Source organism: Mauremys reevesii, linkage group 13, assembly GCF_016161935.1.
Source record: "Mauremys reevesii isolate NIE-2019 linkage group 13, ASM1616193v1, whole genome shotgun sequence".
Lineage (NCBI taxonomy): Eukaryota > Metazoa > Chordata > Testudines > Geoemydidae > Mauremys > Mauremys reevesii.
The window spans coordinates 48,739,528-48,757,769 of record NC_052635.1 but is presented as its reverse complement, the minus strand read 5'-3'; the positions used below and the strand labels follow the sequence as shown (position 1 = coordinate 48,757,769).

Sequence of the window (18,242 nt, the reverse complement as noted above, 5' to 3'; positions counted from 1 at the left end):
GCTGCCAGCCAGGGAGGTGGACAGAGTGAGACAAAGCACTGTTCATGGTCTCCTCTGGGTCACACCAAACAGCAGCCTTTCCAGCACTGGCTAGGCCACGCTGCGCCAGGAAACCACATCAGCATCTCCTGAGCCCTCGGATGGCCACACATTATTACATCCCTCTGGGAAGTCATACGTTCTACATACAAATATCCTAAAGGGATTTTCCAAACACCCCTCACCACTTCTGGCTGCCCTGTCGCTGGGAACTGCTCTTTTTGTGATGTTTCCCAGTGGGTTCCCCAGTTTAGCTACTTTCAAATGCACCTAAAGTTGAACACAAATTAGTAAAATTTACTTTGTAACAACCTGGGAAGTCACTGTTTTCTCCGGCTTTCCATGGGAACAGGGTTTCCTGAGCTCTCCCTGCAGCACCAGACCTGGCAACTAGCAGTTTGCCATTTATTTGTTAATTCTCCTTTTGTTTATTAGACTCTTAGGATCAGATTTTAGGCAAAATGAGCTGTGCTAACGCACGAGCAATTGCTGTGATGTTACCACAAAGACTCCTAATTAGTCCTGCACTTATCCAGCGCACGTGATAATCGTGTGCAGATCAGACACAGACCCTGTGGACATTTGCTTGCACAATTGTTATAATTGTGTGCATGTGAGATGAAGGGAGGGGGATTTTCTTAGTGTCACTGTGTGTCTCACTTTGCCCCATGTGCTGTGTGTGTAATGAGGTGGTGGGAGAGGGTGCTTGTTGTTACAGAGGACCAGGTGTGACCTCGTCTAGCAGCCTGGACCCCGGACAATGGCCTGGACACGGTGGGTGTAACATAGCAACTGGTGACCCGGAGGCCCACTCCCTTGAAAGCCAGCCGGTTCTGGCCAGTGGGAGGACAAAGGGCTGAGGAGAGAGGACCCTGGGGATCTGGAAGGCAGCTGGTTCTGGCCAGTGGGAACAAAGGAGGGAAGAGAGCGGGCCCAGGTGGACGTGGGGCTAGAGAAGGGGATACAGGGAGGTCAGTGGGAAGGAGGTTGCTGCTGGACTGGGGACAAAGAGCAGCCTGGATGAAGGCAGACCCAGATGGATAGTGCTGAGAGTTTCTAGGCCCGGGGGCCCTGAGAACTTCCTGTGCTGTGTTCGGATGTACAAGAAGCCCTCCTGTGTTACGCTGGCTGAGGGTCACTGCAGGCTAGAGAGCAGGGTTGCGTTGCTCCCCCTGGGTGGGGAGGCCCACAGAGAAAGCTGGGCATGCAGAAGGCTCAGAGGTGCAGTCCCAGGAGGTGGCATGGCCAGAGGGTCTAGCCCCCACGGAGGGCTGTCACCCTGAAGGGGGTTCCTCCCAGGGACCGTACGGAGCCGGGAGAGCATGGGGCCTGGCAGGCTGTGACAAGGTGCAGTTCAGGGACAGGATTGTGGCCAGGAGCAAAACTCTCTGTACAGTCTGTGGCATCTGCACTAGTGTCACTGAAAGAACCAGAGAAATCCCACCTGCGGAGCCTTTCCCTGTGACTGAGCCCCCAGGTGGGGGCAGCTCGGGCCTGGAGCATGGACATTCCTGGGGTCGCCCTGGTGACTGCGGGGTTAAGAACCTCAGCTCTGCCCTTGGCACCTCCCTTTGGGCTCATGGGGACCAGCAGCAGGCAGAGGTGGGGCTGGGCAGAGGAGTGTGTCCAGAGCCCCTTGGGAGCTGACTGCATAGCACCAACAGGCTGCTCCCTGCCTGCCTCCTGCCTCACCAGGAGCACAAGCTGGCCCCTGTTTGCAGCCTCAGCAATGGCCAGGGCCGTGGGTGTTCTCCTCTGCCCCTGGAGGCGGCCCCAGCAGGTCAGGGCTGCAGCATGGAGGTGGGACGCTGCTTGTGCGAGGCCAGCTCTGGGGATAGGCTCGAGGGCCCCGGCACCAGCACTGAATTTGCTTCAGACACGTGATGAGAGCGGAGCATAACGCGAGTCTGACCCCTACGTGCAGACATACCCCCACCCACCCCACCCCTGGCTGCGTCACGCCCCCTCCACCACAGCAGGCCAAGTGCTGCTTTGGTTTGCACACTGCAGACACACGCTGAGCAATTGTGTGCACCAAGGACCAGGGCAGGTGGCTGCATGTGCAGCTCAGGCAGCTGATGTTTGTGAGCCCAGGCGCTTTGTGCCCTGGGCAGGCAGCCCGTGGGCAGGGGAAACTGGCTTTGCAGAGTCTGCTCCTGGCATGCCTGAGACCTGCATCCTCTCAGCCTCTCGCTGCCTCCCAGGCCCCCTGTCTCCTCCCAGCCCTGGGCTCATGAGGAGTGGCAAACAGTGGGATATATAAAGGAAGGGGAAGCACAGCCAGCCCCTGAGAAACTCTTGGAGCCAGTGGTTCTCTCCTGCCCTGCCTCCCTCCACGTGATTCAGCCTCCCAGCACCGAGAGGGAGAGCCAGGAAAAAGTAACCCCAGGGCACTGTAAGTACAAGGAATTCAGCTGGAATTGTGCAGCCAGGCAAATCCCCCTGCCCCCACAAATGGGACAAGCACAGGCAGCCCTGGCCCAGGGAAGGAAAGTGCCTTTGTACCCAGACAGGGAAGTGTGGGTGTCTCTGGGGGGTGCCCCCAAGTTCTTTCCATGGCCAGAGCCCAGTAGATGCTGTAGAGACCAGGGAGAGAGAGAGGCGGGAGAGGGGGTCCCTGTACAGTGCCTGCAGGGCGCCCAGAGGGCCGGTGCTAGCTAGTTCTGCTGGATGAAAAGACCCCTGCTCCTGTTACAACCCAGGAGGGGGCAGCTGGGGGTGTTGGTGGAAGGCGCCGTGTGCACAGGGCACCCCGCTGGAGGGTGGCTGTGCTGCTTCAGGTGTCCGGATGGATGTGGGGAATTCCTCCCTGGAGAGCTGAGATTTTCACCTCTTCCCGATGTGTGAGCGCTGGCTGTGGGTGCGGGTTGGAATGAGTGGGGGTGAGGCTGTGAGAAGGCGGATCTGGGGGAGTTCTTGTTCATTAGGTGTCCAGCACGGGGCCGGGGAAGGGGATGGATCTCTCTGCCCTGCTGCCAGTGGCCAGCCCAGCCTGGGGCCGGGGGATGGCGATAGCACCCACGGCTGCAGCACTATCCTGCTTGCCATGGCGTGTGCTGAATCCTGCAGATTCCTGAGCGTGTGTGTGGACTGGCTGGCTGCTCCCGGCCCAGCAAACGGGCATGGAGAGGGGTTATGCAGAAGCTATGCCTGGGGACCGAGCTCAGCCAGCTCCCCCTGCCCTGCCTGCCCTGTCTCTGCTTTCTGAGTGTGCCCAGCACTACAGGACGGGGGGGCCCTGCTCCAGCCCCAGCCTCTGGCAGGCTGGCTAGTACTGCTGAGTGCTGAGGCCCTGATTTGGTTTCCAGAGCATGTCTGGGTGCAGGGGCTGGGGAGGGAGTCCTGGACCTGGCAGCTCTGGTGGAAGAACAAGCGACCTGCCCACAGTGCCTGGGGGGAAGGGGGTGACACAGCTCTGGCCTGTCGCAGCTGTGGATAATCCGCCCCCAGTGGGGCCAAGAATTCAAGGGGATTTGCAAAGAATGTCAACCTGCCCAAATCCGCTGGCGTTAAAGGCAGGAGCACGTGAGGCAGTGAGGCAGCAAGGGGGAGGCGGGGTGATGGGCCAGCTTGGTCAGGGAACGAGGAGGAGTGGGGGGCTCTCACTAGAGTGGGGGAAGCTCTGGCCAGAGCAAAGCTCCAGGCTGCTCCACGCAGTCCTGATCTAACCCACCTACATACAGCGCAATGCGCAGCCCCTCGCGGGAACAAGGCCCAGTGGATTGGGTGGCATAAGTGGGCGGAACCCACCCTCTCTGCTCCACTTTTAACTTGATTCAATTGCATCCAGGACACTTGTGTGTAGAGCAGGCCCCCCTCTGGGGGTGCCCATCCCCTCCCCATCTCGGTCTGGGCATGCCCATAGCCCCCCGTGGGGTGCCCATCACCCCCTCCTCCTCTGGGGGTGCCCGTCCCCTCCCCCCTCGGTCTGGGCATGCCCATAGCCCCCTGTGGGGTGCCAATCACCCCCTCCTCCTCTGGGGGTGCCCATCCCCTCCCCCCTCGGTCTGGCATGCCCATGGCCCCCTGTGGGGTGCCCATCACCCCCTCCTCCTCTGGGGGTGCCTGTCCCCTCCCCCCTCGGTCTGGGCATGCCCATGGCCCCCCGTGGGGTGCCCATCACCCCCTCTGGGGGTGCCCATCCCCTCCCCCCTCGGTCTGGCATGCCCATAGCCCCCTGTGGGGTGCCCATCACCCCCTCCTCCTCTGGGGGTGCCTGTCCCCTCCCCCCTCGGTCTGGGCATGCCCATGGCCCCCTGTGGGGTGCCCATCACCCCCTCCTCCTCTGGGGGTGCCTGTCCCCTCCCCCCTCGGTCTGGGCATGCCCATGGCCCCCCGTGGGGTGCCCATCACCCCCTCCTCCTCTGGGGGTGGCCGTGGCCCTCCCGGCGCTGCTGCGGGAAGCTGGCTGCAACCAGCCATTTGTTTTGCGCTCCGAGCCCAGCGACGGTTCCCCTGGGGACAGAGGCAAGTGCGGGCGAGGGGCCAGGCCGCGGGGGGGTGCGGGCTGGACGCGGGTTCCGCCCCTCCCCGCTGCAGGCGCGAGGCCGGGGTGGGGGGCGCAGCATCGGGCCCCGCGGCGGGGAAGGGGCTGCCGAGCAGAGCCGAGCCCCCGCCCCGCGCAGACAGCCGGGAGCCGGGGCAGCGGCTGAACGCGGCTCGTCCTGCCGGAGCCCGCAGCCCGAGGCGGGACCCCAGGCGCCTTGGCCCCGCTGCCCCGTGCCCGGGACTCGGGAGCTGCACCGGGGCCGGGCGCCGCGGCGCAGGGGCGGGTCGGTTTCAGCAACAGCACTACCCCGCCCCCCCCATGGCAGCTGGCTCGGCCGGGCCCCCCGGGCAGCTCGCACACTCCGCCCCGCAGCGGCTGCCCTTGTCCCTCTTTGGGGGCGCATTGGGGGAGCCCTGGCGAGCCGGCACTGGGGGCCGGGGGGGAGCAGGGGACGCCGGCCCTGGGAAGCCAAGTGACCTGCCTGGGAGGAAGGGGGACCAGGTGCCACCGAGGGAGCATCTGGGCAGGATGCCTGGGGGCTCCGGCCAAGGCTCCCTGAGGGGGGAGGGAACCACAGCGCTTGGGGGGCTCTCAGGGGCCAGGGGGAGAGCCGGTTAGCAAGGGATGGTAGGAGGCCCGGCTGCCTGCGCCCACTGGGGAGCCGGCTGTGCTGGCATCTCCCACCAGCGGGAAGGCACAGGGATGCCTGGCTGCCTGCTCAGCTGGTCTCAACACCCCTACTCTGGTCTCCTCCAGGAAGAGACGGGCCATGGCTCGGTGCAGCCTCCTGCTCCTGATGCTGCCCTGGCTGGTCACTGCAGGGAGAGCTGCTGCCCCCGGGTGCAAGATCCGGATCACCTCCAAGGGCCTGGAGCTGGGTAAGGGGCTGGCGGAGCCGGAGTCCATTGGCTGCTCAGGAACCACAAGCTGCTGGAGCAGCACCCCCAGGTGGCCCCAGACCAGGGCGTGCCCACTCTTCTGGGGTTCCCCACAACAGGCTGGTGCGGAGCCGGTGGGGTGGGGCGGGATGTTCCGCTGTCTTTAGCCCACCCTCCCTGGGGAGCGGGCTGGGGCTGGGGCAAGTCTGGGCTGTTTACATGCCTCCGGGTTGCCAGGAAAAGGACCTGCCTGGCCAGTGCCCGGGGGCTGAGGGGTGGAGCGGGGGGAAGGGCCCCGGCCTCCTTTCCTCCCTGTGGAGCCGGGGCAGAGAGCAGGGCTGTTCTCTTGCAGTGAAGCAGGAAGGGCTGCGCTTTGTGGAGCAGGAGCTGGAGCACATCAGCATCCCCGACCTGCATGGGAAGGAAGGGCAGTTCCACTACAACATCAGCGGGTAAGTGGGGGCCGGGGGCAGGGCTCTGGGCACCGCTTCACCAGCAATGATGGGGGCAGGCGGGGGCTGGAGGGCCCGAGACAGCAGCGTGTGCGAAGGGGCAAGGAGCCGGCAGGGGGGTGTGGCTTGGGGAGGGAGGGTGCCAGGGAGGGGCTGGTAGCCCTGGGCTGGGTGCAGCCCTGAAGAGCCAGGCCTTAGGGTGTGATGCCACCCAGGGGTGCAGGGGCCTCTCCCATTGCAGTGACTGTGACTGCAAAGCCGAGCTAGAGATGCTGGGCTGGGGCTGGGGCTGGGGCTGGGGCGTGGGCCTGACGCTGCCCCTGCCCCCGCCCCCGCAGGGTGAAGGTGACGGACCTGCAGCTGGCGCTCTCCAACCTGCACTTCCAGCCCCCGCAGCACCTCGCCTTCAACATCAACAACGCCTCCATCAGCCTGCGCTTCCGGCGCCAGATACTCTACTGGTTCTTGTGAGCTCCCGCCCCCTCCGCTCCCCCACAGCCTGGGGTCAGGCCCCTCCCCCTCCGCTCCCCCACAGCCTGGGGTCAGGCCCCTGCCCCTCCGCTCCCCCACAGCCTGGGGTCAGGCCCCTGCCCCTCCGCTCCCCCACAGCCTGGGGTCAGGCCCCTCCCCCTCCGCTCCCCCCCAACACGGGGTCAGGCCCCTGCCCCTCTGCTCCCCCCCAACACGGGGTCAGGCCCCTGCCCCTCCGCTCCCCCCCAACACGAGGTCAGGCCCCTCCCCCACCGCGCCCCCACAGCCAGGGGTCAGGCCCCTCCCCTCTGCTCCCCACAGCCTGGGGTCAGGCCCCTCCCCTCTGCTCCCCACAGCCTGGGGTCAGGCCCCTGCCCCTCCGCTCCCCAACCTCTGCTCCCCCACAGCCTGGGGTCAGGCCCCTGCCCCTCCGCTCCCCCACCGCCTGGGGTCAGGCCCCTGCCCCTCCGCTCCCCCACAGCCTGGGGTCAGGCCCCTCCCCCTCTGCTTCCCCTCCAGCATGTGGTTGGGCCGCTCCCCCTCCGCTCCCCCCCCCAGCGTGGGGTCAGGCCCCTCCCCCTCTGCTCCCCCCAGTGCAGGGTCAGGCGCCTCCCCCTCGCTGGGCTCAGACACCCACTCTGACATTTGCCTTCAGGTTCTTGATGCCCCCAGCTCTGGGCCTGTCTCTGGGCTCTGGCTGGGCCAGCTCCCCCCCCCTCGGCTTTCTCATCCCCACCCAGGCTCTGGGGAGGGGGCTCCGCTGGGAGATGTCTATTTGCTTGGGTGCTGCTCACCTGCTTTAACCGTTTGCTTCCCAGCTACGATATTGGCTCCATCAACGCCTCTGCTGAAGGCGTCAACATCCGCACCCTGCTGAAGCTTTCCATGGACAATGCCGGGCGCCTCAAGATCTCGAACATGTCCTGTAATGCCTCCATTGCCAGGATGCAGACTGGCTTCACGGGCACACTCAGGTACCGCCTGGGGGGCCGCCCTGCCCCCAACCACTGGTCAGCAGCCCCAGCGCCCCCCAGGAGGCTCTCTGGTCCCCTAGCAGGAGGGCAGGGGTTTGAGGACTGTGATTCTGTCTCCACAGGAAGGTCTATGAATTCCTGTCTACCTTCATCACCACAGGAATACGCTTCCTTGTCAACCGGCAGGTACGCTGTGGGCAGAGACGTCCCCCTTGGGGCTGGGGGCAGGGCTCAAACAGTGGGGGCTGAGCAGGCAGGGAATGGGATCAGCTGAGGGCACTTCCCCCTAAATCATAAATCATGGTGGGGCGCAGGCGGAGCGGGGGCAGGCGGGTGGGATGGGGGCTGCGGGTCAGGGTGGACGGGGACTGTGGGTCAGGGCTGTGGGGCGCAGGCAGAGCGGGGGCAGGTGGGGATGGGGGCTGCAGGTCGGGTGGACGGGGCTGTGGGTCAGGGCTGTGGGGCACAGGCAGAGCGGGGGCAGGTGGGTGGACGGGGCTGTGGGTCGGGGCGGTGGGGCGCAGGCAGAGCGGGGGCAGGCGGGGGACGGGGGCTGTGGGTCAGGGCTGTGGGGCACAGGCAGAGCGGGGGCAGGCGGGGTGGACGGGGCTGTGGGTCAGGGCTGTGGGCACAGGCGGGGCAGGGGATGGGGCTGTGGGTCAGGGCTGTGGGGCGCAGGCAGAGCGGGGGCAGGCGGGGGGACGGGGCTGTGGGTCAGGGCTGTGGGGCACAGGCGGGGTGGACGGGGCTGTGGGTCAGGGCTGTGGGGCACAGGCAGAGCGGGGCAGGCGGGGTGGACGGGGCTGTGGGTCAGGGCTGTGGGGCACAGGCAGAGCGGGGGCAAGCGGGGATGGGGCTGTGGGTCAGGGCTGTGGGGCGCAGGCAGAGCGGGGGCAGGTTGGTGGACGGGGGCTGTGGGTCAGGGCTGTGGGGCACAGGCAGAGCGGGGGCACGTGGGTGGATGGGGCTGTGGGTCAGGGCTGTGGGGCACAGGCAGAGCGGGGCAGGCGGGGGGGACGGGGGCTGTGGGTCAGGGCTGTGGGGCACAGGCGGGGGGGACGGGGGCTGTGGGTCAGGGCTGTGGGGCACAGGCAGAGCACGCCATTGCATGGTGCCTGGGAGGAGCTGGTCCTTTCGCTCCATCCCGCTCAGGGCACGGGGTGCTGGCGGGTAGCGGCGAGCCCTGCCCTGTGCTATGGCTTTGACGCCAGAGGACGAGCAGCTCCTGATGCCACGGGCAGGATGTTCCCGGTTCCCATGGGGGCCAGCGGCTGGGCTCCCGGGAGAGGCTGCAGGGACGCCCATCAGGCTAGATCCTGCTCCCTGCGTGTGTGCCGGGGTCCCCGTCCCACCGACCCCGACCCAGCCTGTGGTGTCTGTTTCAGATCTGCCCGGCGCTGCACTACGCGGGGCTTGTGCAGCTGAACTCGCTGCTGGACACCGTGTCGGGTGAGTCCGCGTCCCTGCGGCCGCGATGGGGCTTGGGCCTGGGTGCAGAACAGTACTGTGCTGCCGTGCTGGGGGGGGGAGGTGCACGCTGGGGGGCAGTGGGCTGCAGCTGCGGGAACAGGCTGGGGCCCAGCGGCTGCTCTGCTCGGGAAGCTGGGGGCAGGACTGAAGGGGCCCAGAGACGGGGCGGAGGGGGCGTCAGCCTGGCTGGGCCGAGCTCAGGTCTCGCCGGGAGACTGACCCTGCCTTCCTTGGGCACAGTGCGCAGCCCGGTGGACGAGCACATCAGCATCGATTACTCCCTCCTCAGCAACCCCGTCGTCTCCCCCGACACCCTCGATCTGGACTTCAAGGTAACGGGGTACAGGGGAGGGGCTCCAGCGTGGCCGAGGGAGCCACATCCTGTGATGCCCTGGCTCCGGGGTGCGCGCTGATACTGTATGTGGGGACGCCGGGCCCCAGCCCGGGGCTGCAATGGCCGAGTGCCCCGGGGCCGGGGTGGGGGCCGGGACTCACTAGCTCTGTGCTGCCCAGGGCATGTTCTACTATCAGTGGAACGAGACGCTGGTGAACCAGGCGGTGGCACCAGTGATCAAGGAGACGGAGCGCATGGTCTACGTGGCTTTCTCCGAGTACTTCTTCAACTCTGCCATGGACGCCTACTACCGGGCGGGGGTGCTGAGCAAGGAGATTGCAGGGGAGGAGGTGAGCAGGGACGGGGTGCTGGGCGTGCAGAGGGGAGAGGGGCAGGGGCGTGCAGACGGGGGAGGGGCAGGGGTGCTGGGCATGCAGATGGGGGGAGGGGCGGGGTAACAGCAGTGCACCACGGGGCAGTCTCCTTACCCAGGACGGTTGCATGTTGTTTCAGGTGCCCAAGGATCTGGAGGTTTTGCTGAGAGCCTCGTTCCTCGGAAGCATCATCATGCTGGTGAGAGCGGTGGCCACGGGGCGGGCGACCCTGGGAGGAGGTGCAGCTCCTTGGGCTGGGGGGGCAGTGCAGGCCAGGGCCCTAGGAGGATGGCAATGGAGCTGCTAGTGAGAAGAGCCAGCTGCCTTCAGGGCCCTGGCTCAGCCCTGTGCTGCCTGCCCCCTGTTCTCTCCTGGCAGAGCCCCGCTGTGGTGGACGCGCCCTTGAAGCTGGTGCTGCAGGTGTTGGCTCCTCCACTCTGGACAATCAAGCCCTCGGGCACCTCCGTCTCGGTCGCTGCCGTCCTTAACATCTCCCTGGTGCCCGTCGACCACCCCGCCATCCAGCTCTCCAGCGTGACCATGGTGAGCTGCTCCCCGGGCACAGCAGGGAGCCCGGCCCCACCTGTTGCAGTTTGTGCAGAACCTGGTCCCATGGGCCCATGCCGCTGCAGAACGGCAGGGTGGCATGGGGCAGGGCTGTCTGCTCGGTGGGGTAGGCAGCAATGGGGCTGTGGCCTTGTCTCCCCTCCAGGATGCCAAGCTGAGTGCCAAGATGTCTTTGCGAGGGAAAGCGCTGCAGGTGCAGTTGGATCTGAGAAGGTAACTCCCCTGTCCCTGGGAGCCCCTCGCTGGGGCGTCCGGGCAGCGTCCCAAGGCAGACTGCAGAGCTGTCCCAGGGCTGGAGCTCGGAGCTGTGTTCACAGTGCTCTCTCCCCCCCGGACAGGTTCCGTATCTACTCCAAGCAGTCGGCACTGGAGTCCCTGGCGGTGAGTGGGGCAGCATCAAACTGATGGGCCCGATCCAGCAGAACCGGGCTGGCGGGAGCTGAGATCTGAGCCCCTCCCTTTCAGCTGCCCTTGGGCAGCTCCCAGACGGGGAGCCCCTGGCCTTGTGGCACAGCCGCAGGGGACCAGCTCTTCTCCCTCCACCCCCAGGGAAGTTCCACCAAGGGATTTGGGGAGAGCAATGGGAGGCCCCTGCGGTGGTGAAGGGAAAGAAGAGGGGAGTGGGGAAATGTCCAGGTCAGGGGGGACGGTGCCTAAAGTGGGGCAGCGTGTGGAAGAGATGGGGGGGGCTCTCAGTTAAAAAAAGAACCCCCGGCCCAAGGCCTGCAGCCGCCCTTGCTTGGCCCTAAACTGCTCTGCCTTGTGCCCTGACCTCGGCCCAGCAAACTTACTACCCAGGCCGAGCACAAAAACAGGCGGCCTGGCCCAGTGGCCAGCGTCGGGGAATGAGCAGAACAGGCAATTACTGAGCGATCCGTCCCATCTGGCAGCCAGAGGCCTAGGGACACCCAGCGCATGGGGCTGCATCCCTGACAATCTGGGCTAAAAGCCGTTGATGGATCTTTCCTCCAGGAACTTATCCAGTTCTTTTCTGAACCCAGTTATAATTTGGCCTTCACAACATCCCCTGGCAACGAGTTCCACAGGCTGATTGTGCGATGTGGAACTTCCTTGTGTTTGTTTTAAACCCACTGCCTAGTAATTTCATGGGGTGAGCCCTGGTTCTTGTGTTATGTGAAGGGGTAAATAATGCATCCTAGTCACTTTCTCCACCCCAGTCACCATTTTATAGATCTCAGTCATATCCCCCCTTAGTCGTCTCTTTTCCGAGCTGAACAGTCCCAGTCATAGAATCATAGAATATCAGGGTTGGAAGGGACCTCAGGAGGTATCTAGTCCAACCCCCTGCTCAGAGCAGGACCAACCCCAACTAAATCATCCCAGCCAGGGCTTTGTCAAGCCTGACCTTAAAAACCTCTAAGGAAGGAGATTCCACCACCTCCCTAGGGAACCCATTCCAGTGCTTCACCACCCTCCTAGTGAAACAGTGTTTCCTAATATCCAGCCTAGACCTCCCTCCAGGGCCGGTGCAAGGATATTTTGCGCCCTAGGCAAAACTTCCACCTTGTGCCCCCTCTCTCCCTTTCCCCCCGGAGCAGCCCTTATTATAAACTTTCAAAAATGAATCCTGCATCATGTGGCCCTGTTCATTAGAATTAATACAGGGGGGTCAGAGGAGATGATCACAATGGTCCTTTCTGGCCATGGGGAACCTGTGAGCAAGGAGGAGGCTGAGAATGCCCCCAGGTCGCAGGGTCTCTAAACGTTCCCAGGCTCTGAGTACTTTGCCCTCCAGCGGGGACCCAGGGGCAAGGAGGCCAGAGCTGGGCTCTCCCAAGGAGCAGGTGAGGATCTCCCTGGGGATCAGGGCTGGCTCCCCGCATTGGCACAGTGCCACCGGGGGTGAGGGTGGCATTTGGAAGTGGCACATGTGCCAGCCCTTTCCCCTCTGTCGCGCTGCGGGGTTTAGTTTCACTTTCCCTTACCCCTCTCTCCTGTGAAAACTGACCGTTTATTCCTACCCTTTGTTTCCTATCTTTTAACCAGTTAGCAATCCATGAGAGGACCTTCCCTCTTATCCCGTGGCAGCTTACTTTGCTTAAGAGCCTTTGGTGAGGGACCTTGTCAAAGGCTTTCAGAAAGTCCAAGTACATTATATCCACTGGATCCCCCTTGTCCACATTTGTGGACCCCTCAAAGAATTCTAATGGATGGGGGAGGCATGTACAAAAGCCGTGTGCCTCTTCAACATATTGTATGAATTGATGTGGCTGCTAATTCTGTTCTTTACTGTAGCTTCAACCAGTTTGCCTGGTACTGAAACTAGGGTCACCGGCATGTAATTGCCAGAATTACCCACTGGAGCCTTTTAAAAAAAATTACCCATCCACCAATCATCTGGTACAGACATAGGCGCTGACTCCGTGAGTGCTTGGGGCTGGAGCACCCATGGGCAGCCAAGCTCCCCTCGCCCCCTGCCCCACCTCCTCCTCTCCTGAGCGCAGTGTCCTGGCTCCTCCGCCTACCTCCCGGTGCTTCCCGCCTGACCGCCGCCAAACAGCTGTTTGGCAGTGTTAGCATGCTCTGGGAGGGAGGGAATGTGGGGGGCTCAGGGGAGGAGGCGGGGCCGGGGCAGGGATTTGGGGAAGGAGTTGGAATGGGGGCAGGGAAGGGGTGGGAAGAGGGAGGGCAGGGCCCCCTGGAAGGGGTAGCATGGAGGGAGGGCAGGGGGCTGAGCACCCCCAGGAAAGCGGGGAAGTCGGTGCCTAGGGGTACAGAGGCTGAATTAAGCAACAGGTTGCATAGCACAGGCAGTAGTTCTGCAATTTCATATCTGAGTTCCTTCAGAATTCTTGGGTGAATCCCAACCAGTCCCAGTGACATTTAATTTAAAAATATGTTCCAAAAGCTCCTCTCTTGCCACCTCAAGCTGGGACTCCTAAAAAGAATGTCTCCTCACATCCTCTGCAGCAAAGAATTCATTTAATTTCTCTGCAACAGCTGTGTCTTCCTTGAGTGCTTCTTCAGGCCCTGGATCGTCCAGCGGCTGCTTGGCAGCTTCCTGTTTCTCATGTACCGAACCGGAGCTTTGTGCAGCTTTTGCTTGTTCCTCCTCAAAGTCTTTTTTGCCCTGCCTAATTATACTTTTACACGTGACGTGCCTGAGTTTCTGTTCCTTTCTCTGTTCCTCAGGAGAATTTGAGGTCTAATTTTGAAAGGAGCCTTTGCAGCTCTAGCCCCTTTGCCTCTCTTTAGCCAGCCGGCATTTTTGGTCCTCTTACTGTTTTTTTTTTAATTTGGGATTTAGTTTGTTTGAGCCTCTGTTAGGGAGTTTCCATGCAGCTTGCAGCTATTTCACTCCCCACTGTTACTTTTAATTTCCATTTAACTCGCTGCCTCACTTGTGTGTAGTTCCCCTTTCTGAAGGTAAATGCTCCGGGGATGGGTTTCTTTGAGCCCCTCCCCCCAGAGAGTAAATTGAATGACATGATGAGTGTGAAAAGAACAGGAGTCCTTGTGGCACCTTAGAGACTAACATTTATTTGGGCATAAGCTTTCGTGGGCTACAGCCCACTTCATTGGATGCATGGAGTGGAAAATACAGTAGGAAGATATAGATATTGTGATGGGGCAAGGCCAGATGGCTACAGTAAAGTAGTGAGGAACAGGTATGTTAGCCCCAGGCTAAATAAATCCCTAGGACCATGTTAATCACATGGCAGTTGCTCCAGGTTAATCAAAACACCTGGGGTCAATTAAGATCTTTCTAGAAGGCAGTGGAGATAGCTACATTGACTGGGACACGTGAAGCCAATCAAGGGCTGGAACTAGTTAAAAGCCTCCCAGTTAGTCAGTGAGATTTGTGTGAGGAGCTGGGAGCAAGAGGCACAAGGAGCTGAGAGTGAGGGTGTGCTGCTGGAGCACTGAGGAGTACAAGTGTTATCAGACACCAGGAGGAAGGCCCTGTGGTGAAGATAAAGAAGGTGTTTGGAGGAGGCCATGGGGAAGTAGCCCAGGGAATTGTAGCTGTCATGCAGCTGTTCCAGGAGGCACTATAGACACAGGGCCCTGGGCTGGAACCCGGAGTAGAGGGCGGGCCTGGGTTCCCCCGAAACCTCCCAACTCCTGATCAGACACAGGAGGAGTTGACCCAATGGGGGTTCCACCAGAGGGGAAGATCTCTGAGGTGAGCAAATCTGCCAATAAGAGTAGGACCCACCAAGATAGAGGAGGAACTTTGTCACAATATACACAGAGAACATGAAACAATGGGTGTTGCCATACACACTATAAGGAGAGTGATCAGGTAAGGTGAGCTATTATCAGCAGGAGAGAAAAAGAACGGTTACTGAGCAACTGTTAGATTCACCTCTGGGACTAGATCTGGGCACGACTGGAATTGCCTCCCCTTGTGGAGACTTGGCATGGGACCGCTAAACACTGAGGATGGAGTGGAGGTTAAGGATAATCTAGGCATGGCCCAATATCTAAACAAATACTTTGCCTCAGTCTTTAATGAAGAGCTTACGGATAATGGTAGGATGACAAATGAGAATGAGGATATGGAGGTAGATATTACCACATCCGAGGTAGAAGCCAAAGTCAAACAGCTTAATGGGACTAAATTGGGGGGGGCCCAGATAATCTTCATCCAAGAATACTAAAGGAACTGGCACATGAAATTGCAAGCCCATTAGCAAGAATTTTTAATGAATCAGTAAACTCAGAGGTTGTACCGTATGACTGGAGAATTGCTAACATAGTTTCTATTTTTAAGAAAAGGAAAAAAGTGATCTGAGTAACTATAGCCCTGTTAGTTTGACATCTATAGTATGCAAGGTCTTGGAAAAAAAATTGGAGAAAGTAGTTAAGGAGATCGAAGTCAATGGTAATTGGGACAAAATACAACATGGTTTTACAAAAGGTAGATCGTGCCAAACCAACCTGATCTCCTTCTTTGAGAAGGTAACAGACTTTTTAGAAAAAGGAAACACAGTGGATCTAATTTACCTTGATTTCAGTAAGGCATTTGATACGGTTCCACATGGGGAATTATTAAATTGGAAAAGATGGGGATCAATATGAAAACTGAAAGGTGGATAAGGAACTGGTTAAAGGGGAGACTACAATGGGTCATACTGAAAGGTGAACTGTCAGGCTGGAAGGAGGTTACTAGTGGAGTTCCTCAGGGATCGGTTTTGGGACCAATCTTCTTATTTAATCTTTTTATTACTGATCTTGGCACAAAAAGTGGGAATGTGCTAATAAAGTTTGCAGATGACACAAAGCTGAGAGGTATTGCCAATACAGAGAAGGACCAGGATATCACACAGGAAGATCTGGATGACCTTGTAAACTGGAGTAATAGGATGAAATTTAATAGTGAAAAGTGCAAGGTCATGCATTTAGGGATTAATAACAAGAATTTTGGTTATAAATTGGGGACACATGAGTTGGAAGTAACAGAGGAGGAGAAGGACCTTGTAGTATTGGTTGATCACAGGATGACTATGAGCCGCCAATGTGATACGGCCGTTAAAAAAGCAAATGCAGTCTTGGGATGCATCAGGCGAGGTATTTCCAGCAAAGATAAGGAGGTGTTAGCACCGTTATACAAGGCACTGGTGAGACCTCATCTGGAATATTGTGTGCAGTTCTGGTCTCCCATGTTTAAGAAGGATGAATTTAAACTGGAACAGGTACAGAGAAGGGCTACTAGGATGATCTGAGGAATGGAAAACCTGCCTTATGAAAGGAGACTCAAAGAGCTTGGCTTGTTTAGCCTAACCAAAAGAAGGTTGAGGGGAGATATGATTGCTCTTTATAAATATATCAGAGGGATTAATATTAGGGAGGGAGAGGAATTATTTAAGCTTAGTACCAATGTGGACACAAGAACAAATGGATATAAACTGGACACTAGGAAGTTTAGACTTGAAATTAGATGAAGGTTTCTAACCATTAGAGCAGTGAAGTTCTGGAACAGCCTCCCAAGGGGAGTAGTGGGGGCAAAAGACATATCTGGCTTCAAGACTAAGCTTGATAAGTTTATGGAGGGGGTGGTATGATGGGATAGCCTAATTTTGGCAATTAATTGATCTTTGATTATTAGCAGGTAAATAGGCCCAGTGGTCTGTGATGGGATGTTAGGTGGGGTGGGATCTGAGTGACTACAGAGAATTCTTTCCTGGGTACTGGCTGGTGAGTCTTGCCCACATGCTCAGGGTTTAACTGATCCCCATATTTGGGGTCAGGAAGGAATTTTCCTCCAGGGCAGATTGGCAGAGGCCCTGGAGGTTTTTTCACCTTCCTCTGCAGCATGGGGCACGGGTCACTTGCTGGAGGATTCTCTGCACCTTGAGGTCTTTAAACCACAATTTGAGGACTTCAGTAACTCAGACGTAGGTTGGGGTTTGTTACAGGGGTGGGGGGGTGGGATTCTGTGGCCTGCATTGTGCAGAAGGTCAGACTAGATGACCATAATGGTCCCTTCTGACCTTAAAGTCTATCAACCCTTAGGGTAGGTCTACACTTACCTGCCAGGTCGACGGGCGGCGTTCGACTTCTTGGAGTTCAAACTATCGCGTCTAATCTAGACGCGATAGTTCGAACTCCGGACACGCTCCCGTCGACTCCGGAACTCCACCGGAGCGAGTGGCGGTGGCGGAGTCGACGGGGGAACCGCGGACTTCGTTCCCACGGCGTCTGGACGGGTGAATAGCCCGAACTAAGGTACTTCGACTTCAGCTACGCTATTCGCATAGCTGAAGTCGCATACCTTAGTTCGACCCCCCCTTAGTGTAGACCAGGGGTTAGTCTAAACCAGCTGGCCCTTCCCGGGGGTGGCGGTGCATGCAGAGATAGCCCTGTGGCCCACCACAGCTCTAACACTTCTTCCTCTCTCCCCCAGCTGTTCCCACTGCAAACCCCCCTGAAGACACTGCTGCAGCTGATGATCATGCCCATCCTTAATGGTAGGGACCTGGGCTGCAGCAGGGGGCTGGGCACCGGCCCCAGGACACACTCTCAAAGACTCCCTTTCCTTTTCTGCAGAGAGGACAAAGAAGGGCGTCCCGATCCCCCTGCCTGAGGGCATGGACTTCACCAAGGAGGTAGTCACCAGCCACATGGTACGTGTGCCTCGTAGGAGGGGCCCAGCAGCTGCCCCAGGGAGGGGGCCCAGTTACCATGCAGAGCTCAGGGCCCCACAGTGCTACCCTGAGCTCTCTGCACCCCCCCAGGCCAGTCAAGTCCAGACCCTGGGGTGTCACAGTGCTGTGACTCTTTGGCCCAGGAATGATTGTGGGGGTGCCGAGATGAGGCCCCTGCTGGGCTAACACTGCTTCCCTTTGCACCCTGCAGGGATTCATCACGGTGGGGGCAGATCTCCATTTCTCCAAGGGACTTCGGGAGGTGATTGAGAAATACCAGCCTGCCCGGCCCAGCCGCCTGCCGGGCCCAGAAACAGCCACCCCTGGCTCTAACTCTTCCCTGCTGAGTTCCTTTAACACTACGGAGCCCCAGGCCAGCCTGAGCTAGGAAGCAGCTGCCTGCTCAGCCTGCACCAGGAGCCAGCTCCTGCAACCCACAAGTGGCCCATGGATGTAGCTGCTCTGGGAGGCATGGCAGCAGCTGCACGGTGCTACTAATAAACAGGGTTAGACACTGCCAGGGCAGTCTGGGCATCACTGGGCAAGGTGCCTTTCACTGCAGCTGTCAGAGACTGTGCCCCCTGCCCGTGCAGCTGATGGGGGCCCAGGCACTGGGGCTAGAGCCACCTTGGGGGTACACAGTGCACCTGCAAGCCCCAGCAGCTGAAGCAGCCCTTGCAGTAACCAAGCCTCTCCCCCCCCCCCCCAATTGGGGAAAATCTGGAGCCTAGCTGCATTGGCAGGGTAGCTTGCAGAGATTCCCGAGGGAGGTGTTCCTGTCAACCCAGGGCCTCTTGCCTGACACCCCTCAGCCTCTGGAGCTAGCCCCTACTCCCACCCATCCCAGCTCTTTCCTCAGGGCAGCAAAGCACTAGGTGCCCAGCTGCTCTCCCCCCAGCTGGAATAGCAGTGCCCTGGCCCTGGCTGCCCCTTTCACGCTGGGGCCCTCAGAGCTGCACTGCACTGCCCAGCACTAGGGGCAGGACTAGGGTTAGTTGCTTCCAGGGAGCACAGGGCCAGGCTGGGGTAGAGGTGAGGCCCAAACAACAAGGGGAAGATCTCCCCCAGCCCCTGGGAAGCTC

The 18,242-nt window shown here is 59.9% G+C and overlaps 1 protein-coding gene across 3 annotated transcripts; it reads left to right on the top strand.

Annotated features, from left to right (window-relative positions):
* The first annotated feature begins 784 nt into the window (after positions 1–784).
* Positions 785–17,677, top strand: LOC120380975 (phospholipid transfer protein). 3 transcript variants are annotated; one of them, XM_039498938.1, is made up of 16 exons: positions 785–813; positions 5,285–5,406; positions 5,759–5,858; positions 6,197–6,325; positions 7,148–7,303; positions 7,426–7,489; positions 8,689–8,752; positions 9,014–9,105; positions 9,287–9,457; positions 9,621–9,680; positions 9,860–10,024; positions 10,194–10,261; positions 10,387–10,429; positions 16,920–16,983; positions 17,063–17,139; positions 17,372–17,677. In XM_039498938.1, exons 1-16 carry the CDS (start codon positions 800–802, stop codon positions 17,546–17,548), a joined length of 1,566 nt encoding a protein of 521 aa, XP_039354872.1. In that variant the 5' UTR covers positions 785–799; the 3' UTR covers positions 17,549–17,677. The 3 variants fall into 3 exon arrangements, with proteins under 3 accessions (XP_039354872.1, XP_039354873.1, XP_039354874.1); XM_039498939.1 differs by lacking the exon at positions 785–813 and adding an exon at positions 2,316–2,434; XM_039498940.1 differs by lacking the exon at positions 785–813 and adding an exon at positions 4,464–4,506.
* The last annotated feature ends 565 nt before the right edge of the window (positions 17,678–18,242 follow it).

What these genes read in the sequence shown, in the direction of transcription:
- LOC120380975 (XM_039498938.1), top strand. An exon ending in GCTTCCTTGTCAACCGGCAG is followed by an intron (nt 7,490 to 8,688) that starts GTACGCTGTGGG and finishes TGTCTGTTTCAG; the next exon opens with ATCTGCCCGGCGCTGCACTA. An exon ending in CCCTCGATCTGGACTTCAAG is followed by an intron (nt 9,106 to 9,286) that starts GTAACGGGGTAC and finishes TGTGCTGCCCAG; the next exon opens with GGCATGTTCTACTATCAGTG.